Source organism: Diadema setosum, chromosome 18, assembly GCF_964275005.1.
Source record: "Diadema setosum chromosome 18, eeDiaSeto1, whole genome shotgun sequence".
Classification (NCBI taxonomy): Eukaryota; Metazoa; Echinodermata; class Echinoidea; order Diadematoida; family Diadematidae; genus Diadema; species Diadema setosum.
Window position 1 is genome coordinate 29,055,565 of NC_092702.1, and position 19,687 is coordinate 29,075,251.

General features: G+C 37.5%; 1 protein-coding gene across 1 annotated transcript in view; it reads left to right on the top strand.

Annotated features, from left to right (window-relative positions):
• LOC140241501 (TBC1 domain family member 14-like) overlaps positions 1–19,687 on the top strand; it is a 71,801-nt gene that overhangs the window by 45,063 nt on the left and 7,051 nt on the right. Inside the window, exons 5-8 of the mRNA XM_072321230.1 lie at positions 13,072–13,078; positions 13,587–13,686; positions 17,529–17,619; positions 18,991–19,063. Coding sequence (XP_072177331.1) covers positions 13,072–13,078; positions 13,587–13,686; positions 17,529–17,619; positions 18,991–19,063 — 271 coding nt within the window. The remainder of the gene's footprint in view (positions 1–13,071; positions 13,079–13,586; positions 13,687–17,528; positions 17,620–18,990; positions 19,064–19,687) is intronic.

Here is a 19,687-nt window from a genome sequence, read left to right on the forward strand (position 1 = left end):
CTCACCTGGAGCCAGTCTCAATCACTGATATTACACAAATCAGTTCTATTATTGCCTCGAGATCTCCTTGTTCATTGGGCATGCACTGCACCTGTACGAGGTAATGAATCATTGTGTGCACTTGCAGCCAGGCTGTGCAGATGTGCAGCCGGTTAGAATTCATGCGCAGGACAGGTAAACAAATCCGTGCCTTGATGCACGTGCCTGAAGTTAGAAATCCTGCTAGTCGACAGGAATTATGTCATGTTATACAACACCTATTTAGAATGTAGCTATCCGATTGGTCGATTGCCCATCACGTGACATTTAGGGAAACGTTCTATTGCACGCTCTGGCTGTCTCAGCCGTGCAATTTTGGTTCGACCAAAATGTTCTATTGCACGCGCTCTGATGTCACAATAAACAAACATGTGCCGCGTTCACTCAACAATTACAAGCGCGCTTATAAGCGCGCTTACAAGCGCGTACTTTTGTCACTCATTTTTGTAAACAACTTCGTTTCGCATGTACGTAAGGAGTACGTACGTACACATGTAGTGTTATACAGTGACTGCGACCGTGAGGCTACTCATTCGTCTTTCACGGAAAATGGTTGCCTTTCTGTGCTAAATTCAAGAATCTGTGAGTACCAAATCTGTTGACGTTCGAGGTGTTGTATAAAACAAATAGTGTATGGTCTTTACTCGTGCAATGGAACCAGATTTCGCACTCGGTGAAAGATGAGGCGCACTATTCAACTCGGCTTCGCCTCGTTGAATAGAGCGCCTCTATCTTTCACCTCGTGCGAAATCTTGTACCATTGCACTCGTGACCATTCACTATTTGTATATCATCTTAGCCAATTCATGCTTCAAAGCCTCTTTAGTGTCTTACTCGCAAAGAATGTAAAATCGCCAGACATCCCCATAAGCAAAAGGTTTTTTTTCGTTGTTGTTGTTGTTACATGCTTTTTGTGTGTTTGTTTACATTGGTAATTTGTGAGCAAAATTTCTTCATTTGTGACCTTTTAAAGGTGATACCTTGCATATGTGAGTGGCCCCTGCGAGTTAACGGCCAACCTCATGTGTTCTTCGGCCTCTGCAATGTAATGACCAACCGGTGCTATTGTGGTGTAACTTGATCAATAGATAAGACATGCATTGTGTTGCTGTACAACTGCATATTAACATCCCCGAGATACATAATTTACATTGTAGGACCTACTCATTACTCATTCTTGAATTATAGATGCATTGGTTTGTGCATATTCAGAATTGCAAACTATTAGGCCTATATTTATTTTCGTTGTATCTATATTTATTAACTTGCGAAATTTTTAGCTTATTTGGATTGTTTGAATGAATCTGCACTCGGATTTTCTTTTTTATATGGTTGCCATGTCAATAGCTCAATATCAGAGGCTACTGTGCAATGTTACACCTGGGTCCTACCATAAATACTTGCCACTTGGGTTCAATTCTTCCTACAGTTCTAATACATGCATTAAAGCACAGATAAATAGCGAACTGTGGCATCAGTTCAAGTTGATAGCAATTCTTATATTTAAAGCACAGTTTGTTTGCTTGTGCGTTTTGTTGTTGTTGTTGATAGGAGCGGTTCTACATAATTGCCAATTGCATAAAAATATTTGACAAATAAGAATTGATGTGCACACTTCAGTGCACGGGTGAACAATGCATATGACGGAATTCAGTCATCTAAACGACTGGGCATAAAAGCAGTGAGCAAAGGTCAATACACCCACCAGGCATTGTGATAAACTTTGGAAATTGGGAATAATTGTTCAAAATGCTTTTCAAGGCGATGAGTCACAGAAAGAAGAAGAAGAAAAAAATTAAAACCTCTTAAAGCTATGCACCAGTAAAAGAGAGAAGAAAAAAAAAAACCTCTGAATGGGATGGTTTGGTTTTGGTTGAGATGGGGAATTCAGATTTTAACCTTTTGGCAGATCCTTAGAAACCATATACGATATGATAAAGAGCATACAATTCTAACAGGAATTCAAAGTTTATTTGGTGACATTTGGTTTCGAAATGACTGAGATAAATCCAAGAACAAAGTAAATCATAGTGGCATAATAAAAGGTGGGTCCCACCTTTTATTAGGACCTTTAGTTTTTAATATCTCAGCCATTTCGAAACCAATTTTCATCAAATAAAACTTTGAATTCCTCTTAGAATTGTATGATTTTTGTACTTCATAAGAAGTTTCTTTAATATCTCACAGAAAAGCTGGAAACCTGAATCCCCACCTTAACCAAAACTATACCATTCTTTTAAAGTCATGCTCTAGAAAAAGACAAACCGTACCGTTCTGTGGTGTAACTACTCTGGGTAACAGGTTTGAACACTTTCAAAATACCATTGTCATTTTGGTGATAAATTTCACTTGAGAGAAACAGTCATAATTAATTTTTGAATAATAGATTTGATTGATTATACAGTGGATATGAACCTCTTTTTTCTACTAGTCATCTGGAAAATTAACTCTTAAAGGGAAGGTAAACCCAAAGAGCAATGTGGATTGAGTGAAAGCAGCAACATTAGTAGAACACATCAGTGAAAGTTTGAGGAAAATCGGACAATCGATGCAAAAGTTATGAATTTTTAAAATTTTGGTGTTGGAACCGCTGGATGAGGAGACTACTAGAGGATATGACGTATGAGTGGACAACAATACAAAGAAAATATAAAGGAAATTCAACAAAAATTCGCTTTTCTAGAATTATGAAAGAGCAATGGACCAACCGCTTTCAGAAAGCAGGGGGAATAATTGTTACCCTTAACATATGTCAATATCAAGTTGATGGAATTTGTAATTTTCATGAAAAATGGATTTTTGTAGTATTTTCTTTATATTTTCTTGGTATTGTTGTCCACTCATACATCATAACCTCTAGTAGTCTCCTCATCCAGCGGTTCCAACACCAAAACTTTAAAAATGCATAACTTTTGCATCGATTGTCCGATTTTCTTCAAACTTTCACTGATGTGTTCTACTAATGTTGCTGCTTTCACTCAATCCACATTGCTCTTGGGGTTTATCTTCCCTTTAAGGAAATGCTTTTTGAAGGAGGTAGTTTGTGCTGATTGAAATTTTTCAAGAATGTTCTAGCAAAATTTCAAGCCAGAAATTTCCATTTCTGAAGAGGAATGTTTCTTTCTTTTTTTCTTTCAATTTGCTTCGCTGGAATTTCTTGCAATAATTGCAGTGCAAATGATGCGATAGATTTTCTTTAAGGAAGATGTAATCTTTGAGATCACTACACTTCATTTTCACTGCACAGACAGTAGTGTTTCCTCATCCTTGTATATATTCTGTACCTGAAACCTCTAATTTTTCTCAAGTTCCATGCAGTTTTTCAATCAAAGATTGGATGCAGGCAATTGTTTAAAAGGAACATTATTCTCTAAGAAACTTAATTTCTAGAAGAATGTGAAATCTACAGTGCAAATACAGCTTGAAAGTTTATTGTTAAAAGTGACAAAAGAGGGTATTTTTCTTTCTTTTCTTTCTTTTTTTTTTTTTGAACAGTGTTTATGGTCAACGTGCATTTGGCAACTGAAAAAGAAACTAGTAACAATGAACCATCAGACAAAAGAGTTAAAGAATGTGAAATTGGTCCCTCTTTCTTCTTCTTTTTTTTTTTAGCTTATTGCAAAGCAATATAGTTTGACTACAGTGCTGCTTACCTGTGTACAATGTATACCTATTTCCTAGTTCCCACGTAAATATCAATGTATCCATTGGGTTTTTGTTGTTGTTGTTGGCACAATGCCTCGAGGAATGTGATCAAATTTCCACATTTTATATCAGATGGAGGGAAATAAATGTGATTAAATTTAGTGGTTAAAGGTATGATTAAAGCATTGTAGTCTAAACTAGATGCACTAAAATGTAAATATGCAATGCAATTTTCTCACATCATTTAATGTCCACTTACAATTAGAGAGTACTAGGAGTAGATTTTTTTAGTGGTCAAAGGTCAAGGTTAAATATCCTTTTAAAGAACTGTTGAGTCAGTAAACTTGCTCCAGAAATGTTGAACATGGATAGAATGCTGCACTGCGATGAGGCACTAAAGATTTTATCATTGGATGAGAATCTTTGTACAGCACACAACAACTTGCTCTCTTTTAAAAAGCAAGCCCACACCATGCTCAAGTTGACTGTAAATTGGGTTTTAATCAAGCGGAATGAACAGTCATGGTTTCATCAGAAGTCCTGATCCAATGATTGGACAAAAGTGTGAATTGTATTGCATTTTCACGTGATTATGCAATACAGTGATACAATAGGTGACCTACATGAGGATGTCATTGCCTCACAACTTTCCATAGGTTTGAAAATAAGATGACTATTCCTCTCCTTTCTCTGTGAATAAAATGTGCCTTAAAGTCATGATTAAATCATTATTATTATGTTTTAATATATCTTTTTTATGTGACATATTTGGTTTTTTATGAATTTTGAATAAATCTATTCAGAAAAGGAAATTTAGTGGAGATTTGTTTGCATGCCAGTTATGGGCACTTAAAACAATTATGATAAAATCATTGTCGCAGCTGAATGCTCCTGTGTGATTATGAGATATATCTGCTTTCATAAACATGCATAAAACATTAAGAAATCCATACCATTTTTTGTTTCATCTAAGTTTGAGGGAGAGTTTATCTTACTGATGACATTAATTTGTTTGACCACACTCTCTGTGCTTGAGTCAAATTCGAACTGGAATTCTATAAATTCTATGAATGCACCAATTTTTTTGCAGAGCCATACTGGTCTCCATGCCAATGCGAAATGAAATTCTCAGAGTTCTGTTTATGTGAGAAGCTCTCTTTCTGACGTGTGGTCCGTTTGGATTTGTTTATCAAATTGATTTCATGCTTTACATGTTGCGTGTTTTTGTTTGTTTTGTTTGTTCCTTGATGTTATTCATTCTTCCTGGTAAGAGCTCTTCTAAGACAGAACACCTATGGCATTCCCCTAGCCGACATTTACATGATTGGTACACATGAAGCATCTCTTACTTGCCCAACTGATTGTGATGTCATGTGATATCAACGTTTGACTTCACTGTTCCTCAGAATATGTATGACTCATGCCTACCCTTGGATTTTGCTTTATGTTTCCGTTATGCCCTTTTGTAAATCATCTAGTTAGTTCCTGTTATATTTTTACCTTTAGCCTTACTCGAGTTGAATTGATGCAGTTCTAAATAGCCCTGGGCCCCGTCTTATAAAGCCTTCAAATCAATCACAAGTCCCCAAATCAATCGCAACTTGCATTGCAGCACACACAAAACTTGTGATTGATTTCTATCACAAGTCTTTATAAGACAGGCCCCTGACCTAATCCCACAACTTGGCAACAGGTAATGATGATGAAGTTGTTGATAGCAATAATGATGAAAGCAGTCATAGTAATAGTGATGAAGATACAAGTGATGATTGTAATGATTATGTTGAAGCAGGACTTTTCTAAAGCACTTAATGCAGTGATTTGAAGCAGTTGCATTAAATCGCTTTCAGGAAAATATAATTATGTACACAAAATAGGATTGAATTGAAAAGATCAAAATAATTTGGGGAGAGAGAAAAGAGATCATGATAGACACATGTCAAATTTGTTGAAATTCTCAAGGTGATCACAGGGGTGAGAAACTTGCATGGAATTAGCTGTGATTGCGGTGTATTTGTCATGTTGATTGCTCAGACTGCTGTGATATCTCTTGCAGGGCGGGAGCCAAATCCCTACCAGTCTTCTTGGAGGGGATTTTATGGCATTACTCGTCATTGGTGAGCTAAGGGTCTGTTGCAGAGATAGCTGGAGATCATGTCTGATGGAATTCTGTGCATCAAGTGATATAAGTGATGACTCACATCAATGCTATGTGTGGGTTGTTGTTTTTTTTTCCCAAGGACACACGTAGACCATAATAAATGGTGAAGTGAGTCTATTAAAGCCTTAATAAACATTTGGAAACCCTCCAGATGGAAAAAAACAAAGATTCTTGTAAAACTTTCTTCCTTTCTACATGCTTTAACCCACTGAGGACGAGTCCAGAGTATACTCGGGCAGGTGTCTATGGGAAATGTGTATTGTAGTAAAATCAGTCCGTCCTCAACAGATTAATACATGACAGAAGTAGGCCTACTTCTGTTTCAATCATGCATACAATTAACACTTGTCAATAATAAAAATAAAAAGATACTGTTTTACAATATTGATGATCTTGTTTCTATATGTACATCATTTATCTGAAAACAATTTAGCATGTAATGTATATCCTTAGTACTCAGATCCTTGCTGGCACTGTATGAGCTTCAGCAGGGAGGTGAGATCACCTCCCTGGCTTCAACGACTTTTGTTGTTTTCAGTTCAAATGCATTTTCTTTTCTTTTTTCTGTTAAACAGGGAAGTGTTGCAATCAAAACTCTGCCAGCTTTCCTTTGAATGAATATTTCTGTCAATGAACTGTGTATAATGGGGCTCGTATGAGTCTAGCTCGATGGTTTAACCTTACCACATAAATATAGCAAGCATTATAAAGGAGATGGATGCTATTTAAAGTCCTGATAATCATTAGCCTATACTTGGGTCATGATTTGATTTCATAACAGTGAACATGGAATGTTCTCTGAGTTAGCTAAGGACAACTGTAGACAAGTTGAAACTTTATCTGTATGACACATGCAATCACACACGACAACGTGTCGGACTCAGTGCTTGATATTTCTACAGTGGGTCTTCAAAGATGTTACTTTTAAGACCATTATGTAGTACCATTAAACAGTAAAGAAAACAATGCTTGGCCACTATATTAAAGTTGTAGGTAGGTACTACACATGGTCATTGTAGTCATTTTATTTATTTGTTTCAACCTAGAAGAGCATGATTTAGCATCATACTTTGACAGTGTAATAATGTACAAAATGCAACCTGCTTTCATGCATATTAAATATTCAGCATACCATGCAATAAGATATTGACCAATTAATCCAACAGTGGTAATTATTTGGCAGTGTTACAGAGGAAGATTGCTCTCATATTGAATTTATTTGGGCCCTTAACAGGGAACCCCCATGTTGATCAATAGGGAAATCCCCTAAGTAGGCTATAGGGCATAACTTGTAATTGAAGCATGTATCATATATGTGTGTGCCCTCCCGATGCCTACCGAGGTGTGTCTCTTAAAGGGTCCCTGCAATCCAAATGTATGTTGACATTTATTGAGGCCTTTTGGTCTGTACATAACCAACAATATGCATCATAAATTCTTAAACATTTTATTTATTCATGTTTTATTCATTTTATTCTTTTTTTTTTTTTTACCTGTTGAAGGAATGGTATAGTTGTGGTTGAGATGGGGGCTTTATGTTACTTTCCAGCTTTTTTTTTTTTTTTTTAAGATAATGAGAAACCTCTTATGAAAGAGCATATAATTCAGAGAGGAATTCAAAGTTTATCTTATGAAAATTCAATTTGAAATGGCTGGGAAATCCTAAACAAAGCAATCCTAATAAGAGTTCAGACCTACCTTTAATTGGGATTGCTTTGTTTTATTTTGTTTCTTGATATCTTTGCCATTTCAAAACTGATTTCCACCAAACAAACTATGATCTTAGAACTGAATGCTCTTTGCCATTTCATGCAGTAGTTTCTATTAAAGTATCTCTCGACATTCAAAGCTGAATCCTCATCCCAACCAATTCTATTCCATCCCTTTGAGCACCACCTTTAAAGAAAAAAAAAAATCTTCCAGTTCATCTTGTCAACTTTATTCATATTCCAGCTGTGATATCATCCTTTTGTTACACTTGAGTTGAACAATACACACAATTATGTGCCTTACCATTCCTTGCTATGACTACCTTCACTTACTTGCCACAGCATCACATGTTCTTCTTTATGCAATATGTTTCTAACAAATTTTTGACATAGCAATGAATGGTCATGCACATTTCATTTTGCTGGAAAAGTGAAAGTATGTTTAATTTTCTGTATATATTTTTTATATCATTGTCCATACATGTTGTCACAAGGTATTGTAGTCTTCTCATTGAGAGATTGCCGTACCAAGACTTTGGAAATCATAACTTTTTATCAAATCGTGTGATTTTCCTCAAAAGTTTGCTGGTGTGTTCTTTCTATTATTGTTATACCCCCGCCACACATAGTGTGAAGGGGGTATATAGGAATCACCGCGATGTTGGTCGGGCGGGTGGGCGGTCGGGCGGGCGGTCGGGCGGTCGGTCGGGCGGGCGGTCGGGCGGTCTGTTGCAAAATCTTGCGTCGCGAACTCCTCCTACAGTTTTGAAGCAATTTAAATGAAACTTTATGTTAAGGGTAAATGATGATATTGAGGTATAGATGTGCAAGACGTGTTTTTTGTGTTTGTTGGACAATGCATTGCCATGGTAACCATAATTTTAAAAAAACCTTGTGGATTGAATAACTTCCATAGTATTTAAGCAATCAATTTCAAAATTGGTATCTATGATGATCTATAGGTGTAGTTATGCAAGACACTCTTTGTGTTTGTACTTGACAAAGTGTTGCCATGGTAACCGCATGTTTTCTTCGAAATCTTGTGGTGAACAACTTCCACAGTTTTTACGCAATTGAAATCAACTTTGGTAGGCATTATGGCCTTGAGGCATAGATGTGCAACACATAATTTTTGTGTTTGTCGGACAAAGCGTTGCCATGGTAACCATAATTTTACCAAAACCATGTGGATTGAATAACTTCCACATCATTCAAGCAATTAAGGTCAAATTTAGTATGTTTGATGATCGGGAGGTGTAGTTATGCAAGACACCAATGTGTTAATATAAGAAAAATGTGTTGCCATGGTAACCACTCATTTTTGTATCAAATTGAACCATTTAATCTATGAAGGTGAAATTTGGTGTGTGTGATGCTTTTTAAGTGTAGTTTTGCGAAATGACCTTTGTATTTGTTACGGACAATGCGTTGCCATGGTAACCACATTTTTTTTTTAATCCTGTGGAGTGAACTTCTTCCACAGTTTTCAAGCAATTGAAACCAAATTTGGTAGGCATTATGGCCCCGAGGTATAGATGTGGAATACATAATTTTTGTGTTTGTCACACAAACCGTTGCCATGGTAACCACAATTTTACCAAAATCTTGCAGATCAAATAACTTTTCCATCATTCAAGCAATTAAAGTCAAATTCAGTATGTATCATGATCTAGAAGTGTAGTTTTGCAAGACACCAATGTGTTAGTTTAAGGAAAATGTGTTGCCATGGTAACCACTCATTTTTTTTAATCAAAATAAACCATTCAAGCTATGAAGGTCAAATTTGGTGTGTATGATGGTCTTTAAGTGTAGTGATGCTGGGGGAAAGCATGTTTCCATTTGCTGTAAGTTTTATACTCGGTGTCAACTCTGTAATTGTACAGTATTAAACTAAAATCATTCTGTTTCCAATTTGACAAATGCACAAACTTGGAATTAACATCATTGCCCTCATGACATCACATACTGTAAAGGTGGAAATTTTCGCGGTGTTGAAATTTTCGCGTATTTCGCGAAAATAAAAGCTCGCGAATATTTTTGCTTGCCATATGTTCCTGTGCATGATGTCTTGGTTCCGCGGAATTAAAAACACGCAAAGCTCTTCTAACCCGGCAAAGCGCGAAAAATTAGTCGCGCGAAAATATCCACTTTTACAGTACTATAAAGCAACACAAGGGGCGGGGTATTAATCACCTTCAGTGATAATTCTAGTTCCTCCTAATATTGCTGTATTAGTTCACATATATATATATATACATATTTAGGTTTCATTCTCCTGTAAGAAAGAAGGCACACTGAAACAATAAAACCAAAGGACAGGTTGTGTTTTTCCTGTGTATTGACAACATGATTTCCGCCAAGTTCTCTGCCCATGCGACGTGGACTTCCTTCCGTGAACTGTGGCAAATGTGCACATGCACAAAGCTCACAGGCATTTATGCACGGCACATCATATTCCTGTGAAAATAGGGGATTTTATAAAAGTGGACATTTTCACATGAATAATTTTTTTTTGTGTGTGTTTGGCTGGGTAAGATGTCTTTTTCATTTGGCATAATCAAAACAATGAATATTGTTGCTTATAACAAGCAAAAATATTTGCATGCTTTTATTTTTGTAGTAGTTTCTGGTCAAAATGTCCACACCATGAAAATTTCCACTTTTACAGTATTCTAGATCAATATTTTCCTGGCATGTGATAGTTCTTTTCCATCTGATTGGCACTAGGATGGAATTTTGTTTCATACCAGATAACATGTTTTTATACCCTTCACTTCTTCTCAGTCACAGGTAGAATACTTTGGTCAATCAGGGGGCATGTTTTCTTATTGTTTGTGTGTTTGCATCATCAGCTGACTTTTTGAAGATTTGAGATTTTTATACCCCCGCCACACATAGTATGAAGGGGGTATATAGGAATCACCGCGATGTTGGTTGGCCGGTCGGGCAGGCGGGTGGGCGGGCGGGCGGGCGGGCGGGCGGGCGGTCGGTCTGTTGCAAAATCTTGCGTCGCAAACTCCTCCTACAGTTTTGAAGCAATTTAAATGAAACTTAGGGTTAATGATGATATTGAGGTATAGATGTGCAAGACATGTTTTTTGTGTTTGTCGGACAATGTATTGCCATGGTAACCATAATTTTACCAAAATTTAGTATAGTGCCAAAAATGGTATGTAAGCAATCAATTTCAAAATTGGTATCTATGACGATCTATAGGTGTAGTTATGCAAGACACTCTTTGTGTTTGTACTTGACAAAGCGTTGCCATGGTAACCGCATGTTTTCTTCAAAATCTTGTGGAGTGAACAACTTCCACAGTTTTGAAGCAATTGAAATCAAATTTGGTAGGCATTATGACCTTGAGGCATAGATGTGCAACACATAATTTTTGTGTTTGTCGGACAAAGCGTTGCCATGGTAACCATAATTTTACCAAAACCTTGTGGATTGAATAACTTCCACATCATTCAAGCAATTAAGGTCAAATTTAGTATGTATGACAATCGGGAGGTGTAGTTATGCAAGACACCAATGTGTTAGTATAAGAAAAATGTGTTGCCATGGTAACCACTCATTTTTGTATCAAATTGAACCATTTAATCTATGAAGGTGAAATTGTGGAACTCAGTGTCAACTCTGTAATTGTACAGTAAACTAAAATTATTATGTTTCCAATTCGACAAGTGCACAAACTTGGTATTAACGTCGTTGCCCTCATGACATCACATACATGTACTATAAAGCGACACTAGGGTCGGGGGTATTAATCACCTTCAGTGATAATTCTAGTTCAAATGTTATTCAGTGAGGGACATCCATCATGAAATGGATGGGAAGTTTGGATGCAATATACATTTTATAGCTTTTGTGGATTTTTTGTGTACATACCAGGAATAAGATAAGTATTTTTTTTTTAGATTGCAGAGTTGTCCAAATAATAATCAGATTATCAGAGGAGTTCATCCACCGCAGCTTGGATTAAATATGAATTTGAAAGGCCATGTATATCTGCCCATAGACAAGGATTTAATGGCTGCCCTCATTCTTATACCAATTAGTATTGATGAGATAGACTATGGGCTACAAGCTTTGAGAAGAGAAAATTTATGCATTTTTTAAAAATTTGTTTGTTTTTGTGGGGTGGATCAGTTGTGGATGATGGGTTAATTTTTTTTGAGTCACGATGTTGTGTCATTAGAATTTAGAGTTTTCAACTATAATACAAATACGCAAATGAAATACAAATATCTGGATGTCATGCTGTAATGGACAAGTGCAAAACAGCGGGAGAGATCGAAGAGGAAAATAAAGACAAGTTTGGATACAATGTAAAAACATGGGGAGTGAAATAATCAGTAGAGCGATGCACAATTGCATAATGCCTGAAGGAGTGAGACAGTTGTGTGAAAAAAGATGAACTTTTTACCTCTGTTGATGTACATGGAAGTTTCACATGGCAAACCTGTGTAGAATGCTGCTGTTTGCTGTTATGATCACTCTGTTTGATCTCCTTTAGCTCACATGTATTAATTTGTCTGACCTATTTTGACTCCAAGCTCTTGATGATATTTTGAAATGCTAACCTGGATCTGGACTGTAACCTTCACCTTGAACAGTGCCACTTTTGCTGCCTAGCATGATATATCTGCATCAAAGATAGACTAACAGAAAGGAAAAAAGAAGGGACAACGGTTTATGGCGATGAAGTCATGCAATATGCCACTGCTGTAATGCCCACTTTTAGAGACAGCAATTAGAAAGAGAGAGAGAGTTGGTCAAAACTTGAAGGGGGAAAGTCCATTCTTATGTTATGTTGCTCTATATGTCTGTGTCCAAATATTTGAGAAAAATGAAAATTTGTGAAATTGCCTGTATAAAAACAAAATGGAGAGCTACTGAACACCTACAACATACATAGTGGCCGATTTGTCTTACTCTGTAAACTTAATTATCCATAACTTTGTTCATGTGTCTGATTTTTTCCAAAATTTTCACTCATCTATTTCCCTGATTTTCTTTTTTTTCATACAAAACAACATAGTATCAGGGTGAAATAAGTAGTACCTGGAGAATGTGAATGAACCTTGGAAGGTTTTAGTTTCTTCCCTCGTCTCTATTTCGTCGTCTCTAGGTGGATTCCAATCCATCTTTGTGTCACTTGGATAGAGGTACTGGTAGTCACAATAGCATCGGGGGGTAATCTCTATCTCCTGTGAGAAGCCACATTGAGTTAAAGGCCGCAGTGAAAATTTTCATTACAAGTTTGGGGTGACCACAATACTTTTCTTCCCAGAGAGACTGGTGTCTTGACATTGTCTCATTGGCTCACTACACAGCTCTCAATACGACATTGGCTGTGGAAACCAGTACGAACTGAGCAAAGTTGCAAAGGAATTGCCAGAGGCAGTGTATGCTGTGAACTGTCAACATGGATGTATGTTTGTATCTGGTGTGTGTATGTGTATGTATGTACAATATGTGTGTGAGTGTGTGTGTGTGTGTGTGAAAAGGGTCAAGGTATTGTGTGTACAATTTCTCACAACAATCTACTCCTAGTTCTAAATGATATTCATGATGGAAATTCAATTGTTATGTTGTGGTTTCAAAGTGCTCAGTGTTCTTATACCACAACCTCCCTTCACACATTTTTACAGAATAGTCATCATGCCATGCTATTGTGAAACTGGATCAAGTCTTCGCTACATATTTCCTCTGTGGTTTTCCAAAGCTTTACACTGACTGTGGACCATGTGCAGGGAATGCATGCGGGTTCATATTCCTGTGAACTTCCCACGTGATGAGATGTTGCCTACTTCCTGTAGTAAATGACATCACGTGAATGGCGGGAAATGTGGTAGCTGGGTGTCCATTCATGGTGTAATACCAACTAATACTTTGCTCTCCCCTCTCTCCCTCTCTGTTTTTCAATCTCTTTCTGCATTTTTCTGTGTCTCTGTCTGTCTGTTTCTCTTTTCCTTCTTCTCTTCTCTGTCTGTCTGTCTGTCTGTCTGTCTCTGACATACAGGAAGAAGCAGAAGAAGACAAGAGAGCTGTGGTGGCAGGGGATTCCCCCCAGTGTCAGGGGTCGTGTCTGGATGCTGGCCATCAAGAACGAACTCAACATAACTCATGGTGAGCTTCACAATGAACTCAATGTACTTATCACTGACAATGAACCAAATGTAACTCCAGGGGGATGTTTCACAAAGAATTTTTAAAAGAATTTAAAGTTAAGATCAATGTAAAATTACAGTATGCTGTGTGTGTCTGTAATGGTATTCTAACTTCTTAATGAAAGTGAAAAATGTGGAGACTTTTTCATGCAGCCATTAATATACAAAATGAAGTAAGTGACAAAGTAATTTTTCTGTAAATTTCAATGGCAATTTGAAGCGGATTCTGAAAACCTTACACTGAACTGAGCAGGAGAACCCAGAGAATACTGTCATTTTTAGTTGATGTTAACTTTTAGGAGAGCTTTTAAGAAACATGCTTCCAATTTTATATGATTGCCATGTTGTTTCTACCCGAATTTAGTGTTAGTGTTGGTGACAAACTCACCTTCTGTGTTTGCAGATTGCACTATATTCCAGATATTACATATGTACCTCTCATGACATTAAAAAGATTTGTGAATGCAAGAAATTTTGACATCCATCGATGAAAACAAGTCAAGCTAGCTGATACCTCTCATGACAAGAACATGTGCAGTAGAGTGTTCTGCGCAATGTAAATGTCCTTTGTCAATAATTATTTTCATAAAGTGCGCAAACATTTTCATTTTAGTCCTCTTTCTTTAATCACCATTTGGCACATGTACCAGTAAACCCACTGTTTTGAGATTTTTGTGAGACCCTCTGGTCATTCTTCAACTTTGGAACACATTTCATGTCATCAAGTATTCCCATTCACAGGCTTCTATTCATCCTGTTAATTGCTGATTGTGGAGTTAGACCACTTTGAAAGATTGGTGGCAGAGATAAATATCTTGACACTCGGTGTGATCAGAGAGTAGAGAACACCTTGTAATCCTCAGAAGATGTTGAAGAATAGAGAAGGTCCGTGCCTGTATAGGTGGGAACAAAACCCAATTTGTGTCCAATTTGTGCTTTAGAAGTGATAAGTGGTGGCTGAACCTCAAAGATTTGGAACCGCTTTTTTTGTTCATGTCATTTCCTGTTCCATTTTGGCAAAGCAGGATGGTTTTTTTTTCTTGAAAACAGACAAACAAATGGGAAGCGTTCAAACTTTCAATTGGAAGTTGGTACAGGAAAACACAAAGCCTGTTTGAAGAGTCCTACACTTTCCCATGCTGCCATGCTCTGAAGAGTGACACATCTGTAACATAACTTTTTGTGTAGGAAATGTTTTCGGGAATGTGATCATCTGTACATTTTCTCAATTAGTTAAGTGAACATATGGGAAGTTTTACTCCAGACTTGTCTTAAAATAGGCACTAGTCCCAAACAACTGATATTGCCCCCTCCCTTCATCAGCATTTCAACAAGACAAAATACCCATGAAATCAAGGCACCTTCGGGTGTCCTATTCCCCCCCCCCCCCCCTTTATTTTTTTTAATGAGATATCTTTTGACCTCACCCACTCTGTGTTGGGCATACACACAGAATACAGACAGGTTCATCAGAGAGGATAGCAAGTGCTGTTTATTCCTGTCTTTCTCTATTTACTTTCTTTTTCTGTTGATGTTAATATATCCTGAAATGGGGAGGTCAAGGATGAGCACCGTGTGGTATAAACTCTGCACCAATCCCCAAACCCACCCCACAACCCCACCCCCAGGCATGTCGCCCATGTCCTGTTGGCTTTGATGAAGATCTCCACAGACTGGTTGAGATGCTTGTAACGGGGCAGACAAACGAGGCGAGGCGATCGTCACACGACCTTATCACGCCTAATGCCCCGCCAAACATCAGATGGCCTGCTAGCCACCCCCTTGTTACATAATGCGAGCAAATACCCATAAAGGTCAGGTGACAGATATGGGGTTATTCAAGACCTAAGAGCCCAATAGATTTAAGTTGCATGTGTCATGAGCTTTATACGTCAAGTGTGGCAAATTGTCAGAATGAAAACCTGTGTGACATTTCCGATGTTAGAGCAGAGCAGTGGTGTTACTGTAAATATGTCCTTCACAGCAGTGACAAAAAAATCCCCCAAAAACCCAAAAGCAAAACAAAACACCTATTTCAAACAAAACATGTAAAGTATTCATTCATTTCATAACTACATAAGATAACAGTTGCTGCCCGTACATGTGTAGTATTCTCAACAGCATCTTTATATCTTGTGCTTTAATAGATAATGAAATCTTTGAGGGTTGTAACAATGTTTTTAAGCAAGCAATAAACAGGAGGAAAAATAGTGCGAGTAAAAGGAAAGAGAACCAAAAAGCCAGAGGAGAAAAAAATATCATTTTCAAAAGCATATTTTGAGGGAAATAAACTACGGAATAGCATGCAACCAAAATGGTCATGACGAATATACCTATGAATGGTATGGTAGTGCATCTGATGTACAATTAACTCTGCTGAAATTGAATCTTATAAAACTGGAGACAAGAAAAAAAGTGGACTAAGAAAAATTTGATTCATGCTGGGTGAAAAACAAAAGAAAAAGGAATGAGTCCTAGGTGAGATGTAACTATGACTTAGGTGATATACACAAATCATGGGACTTTGACTTTATGCAGAATTTACTTCTCTGTAAAGATGGTATATGGATGGACAGAAGGTAAAACAAATGCATTTCTGGTCTGACAGTGTTTTCTATGACTTTTCTCTCTAATTACCTCCGCCAAGGGAGGAGGTTATGCTTTCGTTACCGTTGGTTTGTTTGTTAGTTAGTTCGTTAGTTTGTCCGTGTGCAAAATAACTCAAAAAATAGTTAACGGATTGGGATGTTCAGGCTGCACGTATTTGAGGTTTGCATGCGCGCACTAAAGTGCGTGCTCTAGTTTCTGCTAGGGTGAGGCGCGCTGTGCAGCTGAGGATTTATGACGTAGCAAAGGCTTCTACTAGTATATTGGGAAATCGGGCGACTTTCAGCACACAATGCTGTAAGTACATGGGTCACGGGGAGTCACTGATATCTCTATGAAGGACAACATCAGTGGTGGAAATGAGCTGCATGCTTGGCGGAGGTCTGCGCTCTCAGAGTGCTTATCTAGTTGCATTTGACTTGCAATATGAAATGGCCTCCAGCATGTAGAGGTTACTATATAATCAGTGCACTCAGAAAACTAGGGGAAATTTAGTGTGTTTGTACAGTTATCCTGTTTTCTCCAGATGCTTATCCGGTCTATCCTGAATCAATTTTTCTCCAAAAGTTCATGGAATATCCCACTAATTTCTGGATAGCCATTACCTGCAAGCTACTGTCTGTAACACAGCAACAAGGTTGTTTTCTTGTAAACTTTCATTTTTTTTTCCACAAAAGTAGCATCTACTGTATAGATGTCTAAGGAAAGCTAGTTTTCGAAAAGGTTGTTGCAAGAATATCTTGTCAATGTTCCAACTGAAAAAAAAAAGAAACAAACACAGAAAAAATTCCAGCTCAATTTCAAAAGTCAAAGGGGGGGGGGGGGCAGGGTATGGGATTAGAATGTGCTTCTGTGTATCAAGAGTAAAGCCCTATTGGCCATTGTATTAAGTTCCCTTAGGTAGGATTTTTTTGCCGAAAAATATTCTCGGTGTTCACACAGCTTCTTGCCGAGAGAATGATGTCAGAAGGATAATGTTGTAGAATTTTAGCTTGATAATAAATATGACTGCAGACTCTTCTGATGTTTTGGATACCAATTGACTGATTAGGTTTATATGGATACATCTCCAAACTATGAACCCGAGTGAATTCATCTAGCTGCTGCTCTGCCTGCATGTTTGTGTCTTTTTGTGTGCTTTGTAAATTGCTCTGTTCTCAACTTCTGTGATGTTCTCATTTTATTTCTGTACAGAATTGTTTGAAATCTTCCTTCTCCGTGCCAAAGACAGAATCAGGATGTGCAGCGAGAGTGAATCAGAAGGGGGCGGCCTCGAGGAGAGTAAGTATCCCACCACCAGATGTGTCTTCCAAATATCTTCAATTAGTTTCAGCTCAGGACAAGTAGTGATTGTCACATAACTTTGCCAGGGTCATCCACAGAACAAGTAAGTAGTCGTGCAACCCACTCCATCGATATTACTTCAAAATAGACAGTTAATCGGCTGTTTTGATGCTTCAATGTTTTGATTTCTAACTAGTCAGTTATACAAGTAGTTACTCATGCTCTATCAGTGTAGTTGAATACCCCAGGCAAGAGATTTACATTTCTACAGGGTGAGTCAGAAAAAACAGTCAAATGTCAAAATTTATGTTAATCTTCACCCAGGCACTTCACGCAAGTGAGATTTTGCAGTCTTCTAAAGATTGTCGGTTATTCAATCATGCATGCAAAAATCCAAATAAAAAAGGTACCATAAATACTGGGAGGATAACTGTACCAAGAAACCCATATGAAGCCCATGATAAGATGTTCGTACTTCAATCAACACAACTTCAAAATGATGGGACTTTTTTTCTGACTCACCCTGTATTATGTTTTATCAAGTTTACTACTGAGGAGCTATTATGGCATGAGGTATAAAAGATCACTGACTGTTGATCATAAGGGTCCTGGTATGAGCCTCCTGGCAGAATTGGTTGTTACCCTAGGAATGGCACTCTCTTCTTGCTGCCTAGTCCTCCCGGAAGGGATTAAAATTCATTTTTCCTTTGGTTGCTTACTTTCAAGTACAGATTGCTTGCAAAGCAGCCACTTGAAACAAGTTATGATTTAATCTATCTATTCAGTACATCTTTCTGACCATGGATAAATGTCACACTCCCACTCAATCAACATAACCTCAGAGCAAGTGATTAATCTTAAGACAATTTCAGTATTGTGATCTTGTCACACAATATTCTTTTTTTAAACTTGGATGTTGCTCTTAGATATATGACTGTAAAGTTCCCAACCAATATCGTACAGATATTGTCTGTATCACTTGATATCCCCACAGGACTTATATATTTCCGTAGGAGATTATATTTTCCCAGAAGCATGCAGGGTTGAGGGAAAATACTATCTCGAGGGAAAACATAACTCCCAAGGGATTGTCAAGCATTATATTACAATAATAGACAAGGCAATATTTGTTATAATAAACTGTCTACATAGATACACATTTCATTCTAGCCCTGGCGGCAGCCGGTCAAATTCTGGAATTATATTTTCTGATGTTACATCACTGCAGGAAATATAACAATCCTTGCTGCATTAGTCACATGATTGCATTATGACCAGTCACCGACCAGTATATATGTAGACCCTTTAATATCATTCTCTTGATTTTATGTCACATCTTAATGTTCTTTCATTCTCCAGTTCATGCCGCCAGCCGAGAAAACAGCGTGGAAGTCATCAAGCTGGACGTAGCAAGGACATTCCCACATCTATGTATATTTCAGAAGGTGAGATCATTTGAAAATGTAATGACCTGTATCTAATACTGTTCACACATTCTGAAGTGTAGTCTTGAGTGTCATGAGTTGTACAATCTCTATTTTCATTTCTACAAACTGCATGAGGGATCCATTTCTATGCATATGAATGATGTTTTAACAGCCGCTGACTGTGGCACTGAATTTTACAAATTCATGGACAACAGGATGGTGCGACCTTCCTTTAAGGTGTGCAATATAATAACATGCATAAGTTTTATTTGTAACTACTGGGGGGGGGGGGGGGGTTGAGATATTTCATGATGTGGTCAAAATATATTTGGATTGTGTCAATAAATGTGAGAACTTTTATGGTTCTGCTTGTCTTGAAAATAACTTTATCCTACAGAGTGAACATTCCATCATCTTTATAGCACGTGAGATGGTCTCAGTAACAGTTACTGTGATTTTGCTGTTAAATCCCCCTTTCTGTGCACTCCCCCCCCCCCAACAAGAACAAATTTGTGACCACTTTGGTTAAGACTGATAGGTGATCAATGCCACAAGAAAATGGAGTGCAAATGTAACCTTTACAGACAAAAATTTGAGCATTGTTTTAGTTTTAGAACATCAATAGAACATCAATTCTTCTTT